At 35.5% G+C, this 19,351-nt stretch overlaps 3 protein-coding genes across 3 annotated transcripts; 1 reads left to right on the top strand and 2 right to left on the bottom strand.

Annotated features, from left to right (window-relative positions):
• Window positions 1–2,572: 2,572 nt before the first annotated feature.
• Window positions 2,573–4,943, top strand: LOC112517714 (putative receptor protein kinase ZmPK1). Its single transcript, XM_025125098.1, has one exon. The coding sequence runs from the start codon at window positions 2,573–2,575 to the stop codon at window positions 4,937–4,939; it is 2,367 nt and encodes a 788-aa protein (XP_024980866.1). The 3' UTR covers window positions 4,940–4,943.
• A 2,798-nt stretch (window positions 4,944–7,741) lies between these two features.
• Window positions 7,742–10,896, bottom strand: LOC112518055 (mitochondrial uncoupling protein 1-like). Its single transcript, XM_025125603.1, has 9 exons — window positions 10,741–10,896; window positions 9,799–10,017; window positions 9,629–9,707; window positions 9,362–9,495; window positions 9,157–9,255; window positions 8,946–9,050; window positions 8,722–8,796; window positions 8,327–8,413; window positions 7,742–8,068 (listed from the first exon to the last, which is right to left on the bottom strand). Exons 1-9 carry the CDS (start codon window positions 10,819–10,821, stop codon window positions 8,033–8,035), a joined length of 915 nt encoding a protein of 304 aa, XP_024981371.1. The 5' UTR covers window positions 10,822–10,896; the 3' UTR covers window positions 7,742–8,032.
• Window positions 10,897–13,429: 2,533 nt separating this feature from the next.
• On the bottom strand, window positions 13,430–18,008 carry LOC112518304 (probable sugar phosphate/phosphate translocator At3g11320). The gene is made up of 4 exons (XM_025125954.1): window positions 17,414–18,008; window positions 14,252–14,355; window positions 13,944–14,172; window positions 13,430–13,860 (listed from the first exon to the last, which is right to left on the bottom strand). The coding sequence occupies exons 1-4, from the start codon at window positions 17,855–17,857 to the stop codon at window positions 13,714–13,716; spliced, it is 924 nt and encodes a 307-aa protein (XP_024981722.1). The 5' UTR covers window positions 17,858–18,008; the 3' UTR covers window positions 13,430–13,713.
• Window positions 18,009–19,351: the final 1,343 nt, after the last annotated feature.

Here is a 19,351-nt window from a genome sequence, read left to right as displayed (position 1 = left end):
TTGTGAAATTGTTTCATATAATACTTTTTTTTGATGAAATTGTTTCATATATGGTTGTGAAATTATTTCATATATACTTAATGAAACTGTTTCATGTATTTCTCTAAAATTAATGAAACTATTTCATGTATTTCTTTAAAATTAAAAAAATGAAGATGATAATATCTATGATTAGCACCATCCACAATAAAAATGATTAATCAATCTCTCATAATTACAAAAAAATGAACAAAATGAAAATATATGATTGGTTGAATGCGGTTTGCACGGTTTGTACAAATTGAGTGGTTTGCATTTGATCGCTCCTCTATATATATATATATATATATATATATATATATATATTTATTTATATGTTTGAATGTGAGTAAAGAATTTTTAAATATTTTAATCTTCGCCGCCTATTGCCTAATGAAGTAAAAGCATGGAGATAAACTTTTTAATCTATTCTTGCTATTTTGGAAAAGGAAAAAAAAGGGGGAAAGAGAGAAAAGTTATTGTGTGAAGAAGCTGATTCTGTGTGATCTTGTTAAGGATACAAGTTGATTTGGTGTTATTATTTGAAGTCATCTTCAAATTTTTGTATATAAGGTGAGTTTTACAAATGCTTTGGTAGTTAGATTTTGATGTGTTTATTCGGTAGTCAGGATATGTTTTCCCCCTTTCTCCCACCTCCCGGTAGTTAGATTGTATACATTTGAAGATTAAATTGTATATTTTAAATCGTATGAATTGATTAGTTTTAATTTGTTCACAATTTTGGTTTGTTATATTCTGACCAGGTTTTGTATAAGTAAATACATGAATTATGTAATTTCAAGAAATTTATTTTTTAGATTAATACAATTTAGCGACGGATTAGAGTGGAAAAATCCGTCGCTGAAAGTCCTTGAAAATTTTCTCGCTGATCCGTCACTGAAAGTTTCCTCGTTGATCCGTCGTTGAAAGTCCCGTCACTGATCTGTTGCTGATATATTTCCTCGCTGATCCATCGTTGAAGTTATTCCCTCGTTGATCCGTTGTTAAAAGTATCCCTCGCAAATCCGTCGCTGATAGCATTACCTACGAGCTTTTGACCGACGGAGTATCAACGATGGATCAGCAACGGATGACCCTTTTAGTAACGGATTTACGAGGGAAATTTCCGTCGCTGATACTCTGTATTTTTGTAGTGGAATGAAGAAATCTTTTATAATTATTTTCATGTATTTTTAAATGGGTTTTCTTGTTTGTATGTTTATATATTCACATTTGTGGACACGTCTTGTGTATGTTTGGGTAAATATATGCATAGTTTTACATATATTGTTTAGCTTACTCATGTCTTTTTAACTCTTTTAAAAAATTTAGCAGCTATTGTATACGGGTAAGTATTTAACAGAAAAACATATCTTTTAGAAACGTTTTGCCGACATTAGTACTATAAATTACAAAGGATTCAAAAAGGTGCGTCATAGCACTATATGGCATAAGGCGCGTCTCTGCCGTTACGATAAGACTTATAGTGTTATCATCAGGCGTGACTAACGCTATGGCACCTTGAGGCGTGTCATGGTGTGCATTCTTTTACAAGGTTACACTTTTAATTTTACACTTTTATAGATTTATCTAATCACATCACTTAGAACTTCCCGAATTCATACACGTCAAGGACCCACGGTTAAAACAAAGTTGTAAAATTATCTTTATAAGTTCTTTTTTGAATACTTCATCAAATATTATTTTTACAATAATAATCTATATAATTTTTCTTCTTCTAATATGAATGTAATTTATCAAATATCAAATTGAATAGCATATCTATAAAACAAATATATATATATATATATATATATATATATATGACATACAAATTTACCGACTTATATCATGCCTTTATTTTTTTTTTTTATGTATTTTGAAATGAGAAACATGAGTAAGTGCAACGAAGGGACAATTGTAGCATCTCCAATAGATTATTCTCCTTCAATTTCTCTTCACATGTGACATTTCTTGTAATGCCAAGAATGCAATGAGAGTAAACAAAGACATTTGACTCTTTTTTAATAAATAAATAAAAGACGTTTTGACTCAAAAGACTTGGACCAGTCAAACGATGACATACATCAAATGTAGATTATATCCGTATATATATATAGATTGGGATCAACGTGAGATTAAAGGGTTTTATTTAGATTCGTAAGAACAATTTTTAATCATTGGATTAGATTTACAATTTAAATATTTATAATCACAAAATTGTCACGAAACTTTTCAACAATCACAAAAATGTCATCGTGCAACTTTAGACCATTAGATCATTAGCTTATAAAGTTGATCAATGAACATAAATTGGTCTTACAAGTCTCACGAAAAACTATATATATATTCAAAAACACGTATTTATATTAGTTTCTCTTTTTCACATTTGTGTTTCCATCCATTAATTTTGCTTATAAATACATGCATATCGTATTGGGCATTTAGAGAAAACACAAGAGCCAAATCAATGAATGCATACACGTGAAAGCTCTTCCTCCTCCACCCATTAACCTCTTACATTTGAAGTCCAAAAATTTTAAACTGTAGATCGATGGTGACAAAAACATTCCTTCTTCTTCTCTTTTGTTCCTTGATCAGATGCTCAACATCCAACGACACTCTTCGAAGAGGCTCCTCGCTATCTGTCGACGATGATTCACACCTCATAACCTCCCCAGACAACTCTTTTACATGTGGCTTCTATTCCTTCCAAACAAATGCTTACTGGTTTGCAATATGGTTCAAGAACTCCAAGGACCGCACCGTCGTTTGGACGGCCAATCGCAACAGACCTGTTAACGGTCGTGGCTCAAAGGTGACATTTCGGAAAAATGGAGTCATGGTCTTGACTGATGTGGATGGCATGGTCGTGTGGGAGACCAACACAACCTCGACAGACGCAAACTACGCGGTGCTGCTTAACACAGGTAATCTTGTAATGAAGAACCAAAAAGGGCAGATTATTTGGCAAAGCTTTGACTATCCAACTGATACTCTTTTGCCTTCCCAAACACTAACAAAGAGCAAAAGCTTGATATCTGCTTCCAGAAAAGAAAGTGTTGAATCTGGGTATTTTAGATTGAACTATAATAACATTAACGTTTTAACGTTAAATTACGATGGCCCAGAAGTATCAAGTGTGTACTGGCCTAGTCCTAATCCCGGGTTTAATGTTTGGGATTTCGGAAGAACCTCATCGAACAGTAGCAAAGTTGCAGTCTTTAACGATTTTGGTGTGTTTAATTCGAGCGATGGGTGGAATTTTAGCGCTTCAGATGCGGGTTTTGGGATAAGAAGGAGGCTAACCATGGACTATGATGGTAATCTCAGAATCTATAGCTTGAATGACTCAACTGCATTATGGTCGATTTCGTGGCAAGCTATTGCACAACCATGTGATGTTCATGGAATTTGTGGGAGAAATGGGATTTGTATCCATGGAGAAAAAGCACAATGTTCATGTCCACCTGGTTTTGAATGGAATGACCCTACCGATTTAACTCAGGGTTGTAACCCACCTTTCAAGAAAACATGTGGAAACTCCTCAAGGTTTCGATTTCTGGAACTACCAAAAACAGATTATTATGGCTTTGATTTGAATAGATCACCACCCATTTCCTTTGAAGCTTGTAGGGACCTCTGCTTGAGAGATTGCAGATGTGAAGCATTCAATTACAGGATAACAGGTGAAGGTTCTTGCTATGCGAAAAGTGCTCTTTTCAACGGCCTACGGTATCCTAATTTTCGAGGCACGACCTACTTGAAAGTGCCAACAAGCATGGAAACCCCCGAGTTTTCCTCAATCTTTACATGCACAGATGCCCCAGTAGTCATGATAGGATCTCCATCCATGTACGAATCACCCGACAAAAAGGTGAAATGGATCTATCTATACTCGATCGCTATAGCCATTGGTGTGGTAGAAGCTTTGCTTATATTATTGGGGTGGTGGGTTTTCTTTGGAAATAATGCATTAGTAGCGAGCTTAGAAGACGGGTATCGCATGATATCAAGTCAGTTCCGGGGTTTTACTTATCAAGAACTGATAAAGGCAACAAATAACTTTAAGGTTGAGATAGGCCGAGGCGGCTCGGGGGCCGTGTATAAAGGGGTTTTAGAAGACCAAAGGATGGTGGCTGTGAAAAGACTCGGAGATGTGAGTGAAGGAGGCGAGTTTTGGGCAGAAGTGAGCACGATAGGTAAAATCAATCACATGAATCTAGTACGAATGTGGGGATTCTGCTCGCAGAAGCAACATAAACTTGTCGTATACGAGTACGTGCAGAATCTTTCTCTTGACAAAAGACTCTTCTCCTCGAGTTTTCTTCAGTGGGAACAAAGGTTCAATGTTGCCATAGGCATAGCGAAAGGTTTGGCTTATCTTCACCATGAGTGCCTAGAATGGGTGATTCATTGTGATGTAAAGCCGGAAAACATTCTTTTAGATGCTGCTTTCGAACCCAAGATTGCTGATTTCGGTCTTGCAAAGCTGTCTGAGAGAGGTGGACAAAATTCAAAGTTCACTAAGATCAGAGGGACGAAAGGCTATATGGCTCCGGAATGGGCTCATAACCTGCCTATCACAGCAAAGGTCGACGTGTATGGCTATGGGGTCGTGGTTTTAGAAATGGTAAAGGGAATTCGACTTCCTAATGTCATTGTTCAAGGAGAAGAGGAAGAATCAGCGCTAATGAGGTTTGTAAGGTCAACGAAAAGAAAGATTCTAAAAGGAAAAGAGTTATGGATCGAAGAGATTATGGATCCGAGGTTGGGAGGGTTATATAGTAGGAAGCAGGCTGCAAAACTCGTTGAAATTGGTATTGCTTGTGTGGAGGAAGACAGAAACAAAAGGCCAACAATGGGTTCGATAGTCCAAGTTTTAATTAATTGCGAATCTGAGTTGTTCTACAAAGAATAGGACACTAAATTTAAAAAAAAAAAAAAAAAAAATCTTGTTCATTTATGCAAAATGAATTAAATGTATTATAGCATGAGGAACAGGGTATGTTGGGTAAACAAGTATTTATTTTACCAAACATTTATCTGGATAAGCACTTACCGGAAAAATTCAACATTAAGATTTTAATCCACCAAAATGGTATCAAATGCAACAATTTACCCGATAATTAAGCACTAACCGTGGTAAGAGTCATCGCTCTTACTTACCGCCTAAGACTCTCGGTACTTGCCTTTGCTCTTACCGAGTAAGATTCTTGGTACTTATCATATTTATCCGCTAAGATAATGTTACTTGATAAGCGCTTATCCAGGTAAACGACCCCTAAATCTACTCGAGTAATAAAAATGGGTCTATGGAAGTAACAATTTTAAAACCGAATAGGTATATTTTTCTTCAATCATGAAAAATTAAGTCAACGTATTCAAGTCTTCTGTATATATGTGTCGTGGAGGATAGGGTACAATGTGGAATTAACGGAGTGTTTATTGGATTGAGTAACTTGTAAGACCGGGTTACAAAATGGACGGATACGACACATCCAATAACGACTTAAAATAAATTCGTATTTGAACAAATTAATTAAATGAGGAGTATTTTGTTTTCTATACAATTTTTAATTCTCTTTTACAAAATTTAAAAAGTATATTACTTATATATTATGTTATTTAACTTGAAATATAACATAGTGAAATTATTTCATGATTGCCAAATAATTTGGCAACCAATTAATAACCATGTTCACTACAACAAAATTGGGTTTATAGAACATTCTCAATCTCTAAGCGTCCCAATAGACCAATCTATGTGTTGACGATGATTCACACCTCACAACCTCCCCAGACAACTCTTTTACATGTGGTTTCTATAGCTACAACCACACCAATGCTTATTGGTTTGCGGTCTGGTTCACGAACTCCAAGGACCGCACCGTGGTTTGGACGGCCAACCGCCACAAACCTGTCAATGGTCGTGGCTCAAAGATGACACTTCAAAGAAACGGAGTTATGGTTTTGAGCAATGTGGATGGCACGATCGTGTGGGAGACCAACACAACATCTTCCACTGATGCAAATAGAGCAGTGTTGTTTAATACAGGTAACCTTGTATTAAAGAATGAGAAAGATGTTATTCTTTGGCAAAGCTTTGATTATCCAACTGATACTCAGCGCTAATGAGGTTTGTAAGGTCAACGAAAAGAAAGATTCTAAAAGGAAAACAGTTATGTATCGAAGAGATTATCAATCCGAGGTTGGCAGGGTTATATAATACGAAGCAAGCTGCAAAACTCATTGAAATTGGTGTTGCTTGTGTGGAGGAAGACAGAAACAAAAGGCCAACAATGGATTCGATAGTCCAAGTTTTAATTGATTGCTAGTAGTAACCCAGGTTCTAATTGATTGTGAGTCTAAGTTGTGCTACGCAGAATAGGACATTTCTTGTAGATCCGTCTGGGACCAACATTTGACAAATTGTTACCTTTAAACTCTTGTAGATCCGTCTGGGACCAACATTCTATCATGTTTTTCTATTTTCGTTATGAGCTAAGTACCTCTTTGGGTGTGGGTGTGAACCGAATTTAAGACAACATTTGGGTGTTACCAATATTGCTACTTTTTAGGCATGGCCACTTGAGTCGAAGTCTTAACGAGGATAAGTCGATCACTTTGAAGTGTTAATATTGCATCTTAGATCCAAAGATGGATTGATTCGAAATACGACTTGAATTATTATCAAAGATTTGAGAAAGTCTTTGATAAGTACGTAGATATACGAGTTCTCTATGATTTTTGCTAAGGTCCAAACATTGATCAAGATTTGCATTATAAAGAGATTTGAGTATAAATCTTCATAATAATAGAACTTTGATTCATTAAATCAACTTAACTAAATCGACAAGCTTAGAATCTGAAATAGTGGTGACTTTGTGGACACTGTTTATAAAGATTCACTTTCGAGTTATCAGAATCTTTATGGACGTTTTTGTGACATGAGTCTCTGACTATCGTGTCATTATCATTGTCTTAAAGGAAACTTACACCTATATTCATCTTTTAATTAATAGTTCATCTCAGGGTCAGGCGCCATGAACACATTGAACTATAATTAATCTTTTCTCAAGTTTTAGGATCACATAAGGAAATTGCCATTGTTCGTCTTTTTGTTCTCATTTAACATATAATAGTAATAAAATACTTGAGCAATTTCACCATCAAAAACATAAATTTTTCTCACAGCCGAAATTTGCACCAAGAAGTTCATAAAAGTCCCAAAATCTCAGTAGTTTGGTCACTTGGAAACGATCTTGGTATACTACCACTTTTATTGCTTGAAGTGATCATAGCATCGGTGTGCATTTGTACTGCCACTCGAGCAACACTGTGGCCACTTTATGGACCTATACAATTTTCCAGTATCATGTACCAACAAGTCAAAAGGCACACAAGTCATTTGTTTAGGATATGGTATCGTGGGTATGAATTGAAGCCATCAGAAGAAGAGGCATGTTTTTTTAGGTTATGTGCAATGTGCATTCAACCATACCCCTAAAATTTTCTACATATGCAACACATTAGCAGTGATGATCGCGATAACATAGTTCAAATCTAAGAAGTAATAAAAATCCCCTTGTGGTCACGGAGGTTCAAATGCAATGACTTTGTGCTATCTGCAAAGCAGGTGATCACCCTGGGATTAGTCGGCTCATAGCTGTTTGGATATCCAGGTTAATAAAAAAAATGGCAGTTCTAGAAAGTTGATTCGCCAAAATAGAAATCAACCCAAACTTGGTTCCACTTCGATGCAATTTTCGTAACAATGTTTAACGAACTCATGTAACTTATGAATGAGTCAGAATAATAATGTTACAGGAGTAATAATTTATACAACATACATTTACATGTATCTTCCCCTGAATTTGGGAGTATGGAATTTCCATATGAGAAACCAAGGGATAAAGGCTTTCTTCCATCCCCTCTACCTCTATCATGCATTCATGAGTTTATTCAATTGCAGCCAACAAAAGGGTAAATTTGTACTTTCCCACGCTTATATTTAACCCGACTCGATGCTTTTAACAAACTTCTTCGCCTGTCCAACAAATGAGAAAGTAATCAATCATCACAAAACATTCGAAAAGTGACATTCCTATCAACCAAATGTCTAAACTACCCTTTAACGACAATGATCCATGTTGACCCAAGGGCAAGAATTTCATACTCGCTCCCATTACAATTGCAACATGTGACTCGATACATGGTTCAAAAGAATGCCGTTACCATTATTATTAAGATTTCGTTAGAAAGAGGTTTAGACAAACGACATAAAGATTTGGGATAGAACGGATACCTGCTCCAAGGTGAGAAACATGATGACATTCCAAGAACCTAACCTTCCAAAATTCGGAATAAAGCCTTTGTAGAAGGCAAATGGTCCCTGCAGTTACCATCAAACCTAAGAGATCATAGTTTTTTTTTTTGATTAACCTGGATATCCAACTCGTTATGCGAGCTGACTAATCCCAGGGCGACCACCTGCTTTGCAAATAGCCCGGAGTCACCGCATTTGAACCTCCGTGGCCACAAGGGGATTTTTATTCCTCCTTGGATTTGAACCTGGGACCTCCTGGTACTTTTGACCTTTGGAGCCAAGCTCAAACCAATCAGGCATCACCCTTGTGGTTAGAGATCACAGTTACCACTTACCACCATCAAAAGATAGATTAATTCTCATAACCAACTTACATCATTCTTCAGTGTCTTCACAAAACAATCAATGGTCCCTTTGTAACTTGGATCACCCATCATTCTTGATTTAACCTGCAAAAATGTACCTTTTATCCCTTAACAAAACATGTCAAACAAAAGGTACTTGCTTTATGCAGTTTGTCATTCCATATATATGTTTCTAATCGTGTACAGATACTGATAAGATTATATTAGAAGATAATTAGATTTTGAATAAGTACCACGTCAACTGGGGATCCAACACAAACCGCAACAAATCCTGCACCTAAGCCAGATAATAGATGAGTGAGGACATTATCCGTGAATCCAGGGATCTTCAGAATCGTCTGCAAGGTAATAATAGCATCCAAAACAAACATACATAGTTACAACTCCTTGACACGCACTATCCTTGATTAGTTTCATATTCACAATGAATGATTGTTCAACAACCTGCTTCACTTGATCATAGCTTGCTAGTTCCGCGGCATTTATGATAGCATTACGAGCAACATTTGGCCCCAGTCCAGTCCATAGAGCTCTAACCCCTTCCTGAAATTAATGCATGTGATTAGTTGGTTTTTTCTATAAAAGAGAAGTAAATAAAAGCAACCGAGGAATGGATGAAAAAGATGATTCAAAAGATCTGGTACATTACTTGTCTCACAATCGTTGAATAAGCATTTAATGCGCCAGAGTAACGCCTTGGCACACCAGCCGCCAATTTTCCTTCAGCTTGAAGGCGGACTTTCACTAGATCAGTAGGATTTGCTACAGATATTGCAAGAGCACCTTGTCGAACAAAATTATAAAACCAAAAAGCAACGAAATTAATCATCAGTAGCCGATATTGCAAGATCAGGAAACCTTAAGCTATAGCTATTCGTTGCAGAATAGACATAGATAATCCATCACATATGCTCACCAGTTGTAAGCCCAGCAAGTATTTTAGTCGTCAAAGGAACATCTCCAACAAAGTTATCACCCACATACAAGTTCTTGATCTGTTATGCACACACGAAAGAAACAAACCTTGAATTGATTCACTTTAAAGATTACCAAATGGATAAAGGGTAAGAGCAGAAAGATGCATACAGGTTCGTACAAGCCAATTCTTAAACCTCCAAAGAGACATTGGCGATGTAATCCAGGAACAATGCCTTTCCACAAAGAAGCAAGACCTTCTTCTCTTGCAATAGTTCCAACTGTACCCAACATTCCCTTATATTTTGGTAAACCCATTCCATCCCCTGCAACTGCTTTCTTTTGTAGCTGAAGCCTCACCTTTGCGGTGTCTAATGGAATCGTACAAATCTGAACAATTTAAATCTAACCATTACAACAAGTGTGCTTGATTTCTAGCTTTCAAGAAAAATCATCATGCTTTGGCACAATGCTCTTGTTTTGCATGTATATGGCTTCTTTTTGGGGAATTTTTCCAACCATAATGGCTGTTTTCACACCAAGACATTGGTGAGACTGATTGTGCTCAACAAGCTTCTTAGTTTTGTGTTATTAAGGGTCTCTTAAATATCTGATTGTAAGTCAAATACTTTGATTAAAACCAATTGGAAGTCAAAAAGTTCCATTTTTTGGGACAAGAAAGTGTTTCTTGAGTCTGGCAGAAGAACAACTTCACAAAAATAGCCATCTAAAGCTTAGATCTTTCCCACACAATCAATCTCCAAGTGTGAAAATCATGCATCATCTGTATCAACTCTCAAGTATCAATAGGAATGCAAAAGATTGACTTGAAGTTGATCTTGTATATAGCTAGATTACTCGGAAACCAATTGGAACAGTGTGTTAAGTAATTGCCTAAACTACAAAGGGGTAGAGCAAAACCCTTGACGCAAATAAACTGCCAGCAAAACTTCATAGCTTTAACCACGACGATCAAACCAATGTACTCAAAAAACAGAATTCAATCGATTTGCATAGCAGATAAAGATAAAAGACAACAAAGTCAAAGAGAGAAACGACTTATACGAATATGAAGTAAAAAGAATAACTGTAATAAGACCCGGAATACTAAACCTCAGCAAAACAAGCTGCAAAAGCGCTGCTAGCGAAAGTGCCGGCGAAAGAGATGTCGGATTTGGAATCGCCGGCGACCATGGTTGAGGAGAGGAGAGGAGAGGAGATGAGAAATGCAAAGGGGAGTAAGATGGGTTTTAATGCAAAGCTTTATAGGAAAGAGAAAGATGGGGCACGATAAACAGCGCAAAAGAATCTTGGGAGAAGTGAGAGGGAAGATGGCAAGGGACAATATATTTATTCTGGCCAAAGTTGCTCAAACCACCCTTGTAATTTGAATGATTTACATAACACTCCTCTCAGGTAGACATGGGAATGGGGCGGAGATGGGTTGAGACCTCAATTCCCGTTCTCGATTATTTGTCTTCATCCTTATCGGGGAATATAACTACATCTATGGGGAAACAGGGATTCATTTTTCGTTTATGTAAGTTATATTAAATTGAATATGTGACAGATCATACATGTTTAAATCTCAAACATTTTCAATAAACTTAAAAGCAAAATGAATTTAATTTAATACAAAAAAACCACAATATCATATAAGAATTAATAACCTAAAACCAAAAAAATCAATATAATCAAAAAAAACTTAAAGTCATATGTACCAAGATATTGAGTAAATAAAATCATATCGAGTAATATACAAAACTTATCAAGTAATTGTATTTTGACTTGACATCCAAAACATTACATACTAACATAAAAAAAATTAGATTATAAACCTATTTATAAAATATGAAATAGTTGTTGGCAATAAGATCCAAAGACAAAATAGTGGTGTTGGATTTCTCAAACCATGCTCTAGGTGCCTGTTAGAGATCATATAGAACCTTTTGTAAACGAGATCATATAGAGCCTTTTGTAAACAAGGTGGATGAGACACCCTGAGATGAGGGTTTCATATAAACTTCCTCAAAAAGATCACCATTAAGAAGGCATTTATAACATCCATCTAATGGAGTTGCCATTTGTATACAGTTGTAATGGTGATGCAAAAGTCTMCCCATAGTCTATGTCATATTCTTGATTGAATCCTTTAGCTACTAACCTGATTTTATACTGATCAACTGACTCGTCTGACTTCCTCTTCATTTTGAATATCCACTTGGAACCAATGGTGCATTTTGTAAATGAAAAAACATGAGAGTGGGTGGGATATATATATATAGAGTTCGTTTCAAATACAACTCATCGTATTTGTACAACCAATGCAACCCAATAAATTGAGATATTTATAGAAATGGTGAGAGTTCATTTATTATGATTTGAATGTTTATGTAAGATGAATAGAGTTCATTAATTATGATCAATAATTTATATTAAGAAACAATCAAAACTTCTATGAAATCACATATTAATCAAATTAAATAGACGGTTGAGATTGGATTGTATTGGTTGTACAAATGTAAAGGGTTGTATAATAACTCACCTCTATATATATAGGGGTTGGTTCAGATGCTAACCAAGATTATTGTGTTAACTTTGTTAACCGATCTTGGCCGTTAATTTGAATAATAAACGGTTGTGATTTAATGGTATTTTAAAAATTAATTATTAAATTAATATTTTTATTTAACATATGTGAACAAAATATCAAAGGGTATTTAGGTAAAAAGTAATCTATCTTTGATACACGAGTTGTCAGACATATGAACAACTTGTGTATATCCTCATACCACATCAAACAAAAAATATTAGACATACGAACAACATGTGAACCGTTGAACATCTTCTGTATATTCAGGAGCCAACTCTGTTGTATGTACATGAACACCTACGAAGCTTGTGTTCACATGAATCACAGATACTGTTCATATTCATGTGATGTGATTGTGCATATGTATCGACATGAACATCTATTGCCTTTGATACGTGTTCATTTAAACGAATTCAAATGTCATACTAATCACTTACCAATAGGAACACTTTGATCATTTTCTTCATTATCGGAATCCGAATTCCGAATGTAATCGTAGACGATTTTAACTTTCTCATTTCCATTGTTGTCGATCTGTTTTACAATAGGTTTATCCATATTACTCGGACGATATCGAAATCTTTTACACTTACGAAATCAATATCATTATAGGTAGAACATCATTTGTAAATTAGAAACATGAACACGTATGAAAACCAATTTCAATATTACATCATGATTAATTAATGAGATTTTTCAGATTTGTAACTCCCAATTAATTATTTGAAAGTTACATAAATGGAAAATTACCTAGTTACCCTTGTAGTTAATATATGAGTTACATTTGAACCTAAAGAAAAGATGGAATATGATTGGTTGAGCTTGGTTAACAAAATTAACACAAAATTCTTGGTTAACATTTAAACCAAGCTCTGTATATACCTGACCTATGCTTCAAAAAGTAGAACAACTATTTTCGTAAAAAAGATTACCCCGGCTCATGCAAAGTGTAAGAAAAGAAATGGTAGATCAAGCTGAAAGACATGGGTAAAGATGAAGTTTGCACTAATTTTAACCTCCGCTCTTCACATCACATGTCCCTACTTTGTGTGATTTACAGGGTTCGTTTAGTTTATCTGATGTATTTAACTGTTTATGAAAAGAAACGGTTAAATGAACGCAGCCGGTTTTGATCCTTCCTACAAATTTACTGTTAACCTAATAGCAAATCCATGAAGAAGCATGTAGAATGAAAGTAGCAAGGGAATAAACAAAGCAAGCATGAAACTTGAAGAATTAAATTCCAGGTAGGCATTTATGTTGATTCATATTCATTCTACAGTAGTATTTATACATCCGTATAATCGTAAATGGACCCATAATCACGATATAAATGGAAAATGTCCTTTTGTTCATCAAGTCGAAAATCAAACAAAAAACCCATGGAAATACTCCCAAAAAGAATAAGCTGCTGCTAATATTTGCTCCGAACCTTGTTTCGTGCAAACAGACAAAGAACAACCACACCTGTGGATTGGGTTGTGACGTGTCGCTTATTTCGTCCTCTTCTTGGCTTCGCTGTACAGAATCACTCCCAGCACCGTTAGCAAGTATCCAAGCATCCCCGTTACCGACACTGGGTTCTTGAATATCAAAATCGACACCACAACAGCAACCGCTCCTTTTGCATTTCCCAGAACCTGATCAAACATTTTATCTTCTTTTAACATCAATCGATGTTCATAATTGCAATCAAGAAACCTGAAATCAATCTCATTCATACCTGGAGAGTCAAGGCACTTGTGTGCTTGGTTACCAAGAAATTCGTCAAGTTTACACAATATGCCATAGCAGAATTGAACAGCAGATACCAAACAATGTTGACATCTTTTCGGGCAAGAGCTATAGTAATGCCAACCACGTTCTCTTCCATAAACAATGTTGCTGGAAGCAGTATTACAACCGCTACTGGTGCCATGTACAGCAAAAGGTTCATGGAATTCAGTTTTTCCCTAAACCACACACACAGAAACAAAATCATAAGAAAGCAGCAAATAGATAAAGATAGAGAGGCGAGGAGAGGGGGATTACCCTTCTGAGGAAAGCAATATCCCTTGAAGCACCGACTTTAACGCTCTTGCAGCTGTAGCACCGATACACATGATAAAACCAAACAAATGGAAACTTGGTTCCCCCTGCAGTCACACAACAGATGCCCATGTAAACAACACATAATACCAAACACAAGAATAATAATCATACAGGAAATAGGCATATATCAGAGCCTGGGATTATTTCACAATGACACTTTACAGAATAAAAAATGCAACCTTTATAGACTAAACCAGATTGATAGTGTAAATTCATTTTTATCCATGRGGGGGGGGGGGGTAATGAGGGTTATCCTTTGTTTCACATGATTCAAATGTTACAAAAACACTTGTGCAGTCCTAATACGTCAGGAGGATTAAACAATTCTAAATAGAAGAATACACCTTCTGCCTGTTTTAGATTAGCAGAAGGGTTAACAATGGCATCCATCTACCTTTTTCAGAAGCTCCTGAATCTTACTTAGGCATTATCAAATGCAGTGGCAACAACATGAAAATAACAGTCTGAAATATAGACCATGCTATGTTGACATGCGAGATCGCATTTATCCAAGGAAAAAACAGTTACATGGAGACGCATAAACTGCACAATGGAAAATAAGCTCATAAAAGGAGTCAATCTCCAAAGAATAGCTTCTTGTGCAAAATGCAAATTGTATGGAGGAATTTAGACTCAAAATAACAGCACTCTAGAAATAGTCAGGATACAAAACCATAGGAAGAGACATGGTTTTGATTACCACAATTAAGAGACTTTATGCAATTGTTCCAAGTATTTGTGCACAACCTTACATTCTAAACCATCAACATGTATCCAACAATGCCCAAATGCATCTTTTAATGAATAAGATAAGCAATGGTTTGAAAAGCAGGCTTAGAAATGGCAACAAGAATGTGGCTGTCAAAAAATAATATTAACATGAAAATTAGGGGTGAAAGCGGGTTGGGTTGGGCGGTTTACAACAATTTTACAACCCAACCCAATTATGGCGGTTTGGAAAATCTCAACCCAACCCAACCCATTCAAAAGTATAACCCAACCCAACCCTTGCGGGTTGAGGCGGGTTGGGTTGGGTTGGGTTGGCGGGTTAGTAGTTACATAATTTGACATATGAAATAATTCATTAATCTTAAGTTTATAGACCATACTATAAAGCGTCCTATCTAAAAATGTTGCAATAGGTTTATAGGACGTTTTTTGACGTTTCAACAAGTGTTTTAGAATGATCTTTAAATAAAATGTCGTATTAGTTATYTYATAGAAACATTTTGAGAAGTGTCCCGTAAACTCATCTATTTATAGGACACCTATGCTCATATGRCATTYTTTCAAGTCGTGTTGTATAAAATAACTAATACGACACTTTATTTTAAAAACATCATAGAATTTGTTAAGACGTCCAAAACCATCCTATAAACATATTGGAACTCTTTTAGATAAGACATTTTTATAATGTAACTCTTTAAAAGCATCATAGATTGATGGATTCGTCCATCAAATATCAATCAATATCATTCATATTTCCCAACATATCAATTTGTTGTTGCTGCAAAAAAAATCAATAATTTTCCTTATTAATTAGATTATTTGTCATCATTCTTTGATCGTGAATCTCTTTTGGTAACCTATACGTTTAGTTAAAATGAATCAAAATATAATATCAATAAAAATTATATAAAATTTATACATTATTAATATATATATACATAATAACCATATATATATATATATAAATTATATATTAGCGGCGGGTTGACGGGTTCGGCGGGTTGAGCTAGGCTCAACCCAATTTCAACACTCTTAATTAGCGGTTTGGCGGGTGGGCGTTTGGCGGGTAGACGGGTTGGGTTTAATTGGGTTGTTAGCGGGTTGGGTTGGGCGGGTTTCGTGGGTTGACGGTTTTTTGTTCACCCCTAATGAAAATTGAAAAAACAGAGAAGGGCATTAATGCAGAAAGATGGGGGTGAGGTTAAGCTTGAACCACATTAACGAAAAATGGAAAACCATGGTCAGAACCTACGTCCCTCGTATGGCAATAGATCGACATTTTTGTGACTGTCATATATCAGTCATCAGCCAGGAACAGCTTTAACACTCTCAAGTTTATTTAGCAAACCATTCATATGCACACAGAATACATCATTGCCTAACTCTTCTATGCAACTTTAGATCTAACAATTTCATTTAATAGTTTATAGTTATAGGTACCACAAAAAGAATATCAATAAATATAGTAGGAGGTTAATTCTTGACCAGCTTTTTCCATGGTATATAGTGCCATTCAGTCACATGGCAACAGAAGCAAGCAAAGGCCAAAGGCAATACCAACTTGCACTGAATACTAAAATGAAGCTACTAGGAAGTACACAGGTGAACTCAGTCTCAAAATCAAAAGTATATACAATAACTTCACATGTTAACTCAAGTTACTGAAATCGTTGGAACAAGATAACATGAGTTGTCTTTGTACCATGATAACATTACATTTATATAGATGTGCAACAACAGACAGTCTTTGCCTTATTCTATGCCGTTTCAAGTAGTCTAGTTTTGGATGAAGGAACAAAGAATCTCGCCAGTCACTAGAAGTCGTCTTGGCAACACATAAATTGTACTTGGAGTTAGCAATTTGTTCAAAATGATGTGTACCTGACACCCAATTTTAAAAAATGCATAATGCAATCTACACAACCTGACTACTATGTAGTAGTGTATTCCAAAACAAGATGCTCTGGCAAAAGTCAAACTAACCATTTTCCTGGACAAACTCTTGAGTTTGGCAAAAGTCTAATGCAGGCCATAGAGAAGTTTCATTCCTGAACTTCAAATTCTTTTGAATTCTAATTCCTTTTCTATGGAATAGGTATATTGTCTGGTCGAATTTACGTTTCCCTCTTATTAATTAGTGGCGAAATCTACGTTATCTAAATTCTACAAGTTATGAATTGTCAATTGTTAAGACCCACATCCAAACTTTGCCTCCTCCTCATGAATCAATGCAAATTTAGTCAAGCATGAATCTTCAATAATCATTAGGGTTTTAAGATCAATTTATGTACTGTTAGCTTATTGAAAAATTCAGTTACTTGAAAGCCAATCAACACATGAACATCAAGGTATCAATAAGATTAGAGATCATACCCCACTGGCAATGACAACACCGGTGACCACAGGTAAAAGAGTGAGATAGGTCAACCAAGCTTCCCTCTTCACCGTCATAATATAAGCAAACACCGCGGTAAAAAAAGGAGTGGTGGCTCCAACCGCCTGCGTAAACGAAACCGGCAAATACCTCAAGGAGACGTTCCCACTAACCACCGACGCACAAAAGACCAAACTAAGCACAGAGATCTTGATAAACTGAGCCCTAGACCTAACAGTCTGTAAAGGCACCATCTTCATCCAAACGATTGCAATGTAACTGAGCAAAGAACAAGCCGTCATGTGACACATGGTGAGAAAGATCGGGTACTTGAATCCATAGTTGCTGAGCAAGTATTTGTTGAGCAGGAGTACTCCAATGTTAGATGCATACCATGATGACACGAGCCCGATCGTAAACCATTGGCCCGTGCCTCCCTTCATTAAAGTTTTTTGTTTTGTTTTTCTTTATTTCCTATCTAGGGTTTGTGGATTTCGATGATGGGTTCAACATATATGGAATTAGGGTTTTGATGAAATCTGAAAGCGATTATGTGAGGAGAGAAGTAATGGAATGATGGATCTGAGATGAATTTGATGTGTTCTTCCCAAATTGGAAGTCAATTTTGTTCCAGATTTGAGGAGCAAAGGGGTTGAAGAAGGCGCCAGGAAGTGCAGTCACAACACGGTAACGGTAAAAAAAGAAAAAAAGAAAAAAGAAAAAGAAAATTTTGCTGCATTTATTTATTATTTTAGAGACCTCTGCCAGTTGTATTTACCATTGCACCCCTACATTATTTATCAATTCCATGTATTACCCTTGTAAATTACTGTTATGACTCTTGAAACCTTTGGGTTAAGTTGGCAATTATTCTTTATTATTATTATTATTATTATTATTAACCTAGATATTCAACCCGTTATTCGACCCGACTAATTCCAGGGCAATCACTTGCTTTGCAGATAGCCCGGAGTCACCGCATTTGAACCTCCGTGGTCACAAAGGGAATTTTTATTTCTCCTTGGATTTGAACCTGAGACCTCCTGATACTTTTAACCTTTGGAGCCAATTCAAACCAATCAGGCACCACCCTTATGGTTGTTGGCATTATTCTTATTTTTTGCATCAAAAATACGTAATTTTTTGTGTAAAAAATAAAATAAAATTGCTTTCATCCTATAAAGTTAAACAATGTAGATGTATGGACTTGTGAAGCATGACTATTTATTGAGATGGAGGTGTCGTTTACTAAACGCTTACCAAGTCATTTTACTTTACCGGATGAATATGACAAAGACTAAAAATCTTACCTGGTAAGAGCGTAGGCAAATTAGAGTCTTACCTGGTAAGTGAGGACGAAGACTCTTACCATAGTTAGCGCTTACCGGGATAAATTGTTACATACGATACGTTTTAGTGAATCAATAATGTGCGATAAGTAAGTGATAATGTTAAATTTTACTGATAAATGTTTACCGGATAAGTGTTTAAATAAACAGTCCATGAAATATTATTATAAAAAAGATATATAAATTGATGGTCGGATTTAACATAGAAACAAAAGAATGGGGATATAAATTGTAAACGTGGCTTGTAAAGCATTATATTATGGTTACGATGGATGACCTTCAACAATATTTTAATCGTACCGACAATATTATTTTGAAGGGAGTAAATTGTAACAGTTAGAAAGACTAAAAATAAGGTATATTTATGATAAATTAAAAGTTTATGCGAGATATATATAGATTTTAATATTTTATTTTATTGTGTCTATATAAATATTATAATACTGTTTTTATGTGGTTTTGAGAAATGGATAATGTTTTTATTTTTAAATAAAATATAAAATTTGAACATATCATAAAATTTCGAAAATAAATATATCAATATTAGTATCAAATTAACTATTTAAAAGTTCTTGTTTTTTATGTAAT

This window comes from Cynara cardunculus, assembly GCF_001531365.2.
Source record: "Cynara cardunculus var. scolymus isolate 2C chromosome LG 9, CcrdV1, whole genome shotgun sequence".
Lineage (NCBI taxonomy): Eukaryota > Viridiplantae > Streptophyta > Magnoliopsida > Asterales > Asteraceae > Cynara > Cynara cardunculus.
Note: the sequence above shows the minus strand (reverse complement) of the source record. Positions and strands in the feature narration are given on the sequence as shown.

Bases quoted from the DNA above. Each gene is read 5' to 3' on its own strand.
- LOC112517714 (XM_025125098.1), top strand. From the start codon at position 2,573: ATGGTGACAAAAACATTCCTTCTTCTTCTCTTTTGTTCCTTGATCAGA.
- LOC112518055 (XM_025125603.1), bottom strand. From the start codon at position 10,821: ATGGTCGCCGGCGATTCCAAATCCGACATCTCTTTCGCCGGCACTTTC. The intron at 9,708-9,798 runs GTATGCATCTTT...TGTGCATAACAG, and splicing joins GAATTGGCTTGTACGAACCT to ATCAAGAACTTGTATGTGGG. The intron at 9,051-9,156 runs GTTGTTGAACAA...ATTACCTTGCAG, and splicing joins GCTATGATCAAGTGAAGCAG to ACGATTCTGAAGATCCCTGG.
- LOC112518304 (XM_025125954.1), bottom strand. From the start codon at position 17,857: ATGAAGGGAGGCACGGGCCAATGGTTTACGATCGGGCTCGTGTCATCA. The intron at 14,356-17,413 runs GTATGATCTCTA...GTGTGACTGCAG, and splicing joins GTGTTGTCATTGCCAGTGGG to GGGGAACCAAGTTTCCATTT. The intron at 14,173-14,251 runs GTAATCCCCCTC...TGTGTGGTTTAG, and splicing joins ATATTGCTTTCCTCAGAAGG to GGAAAAACTGAATTCCATGA.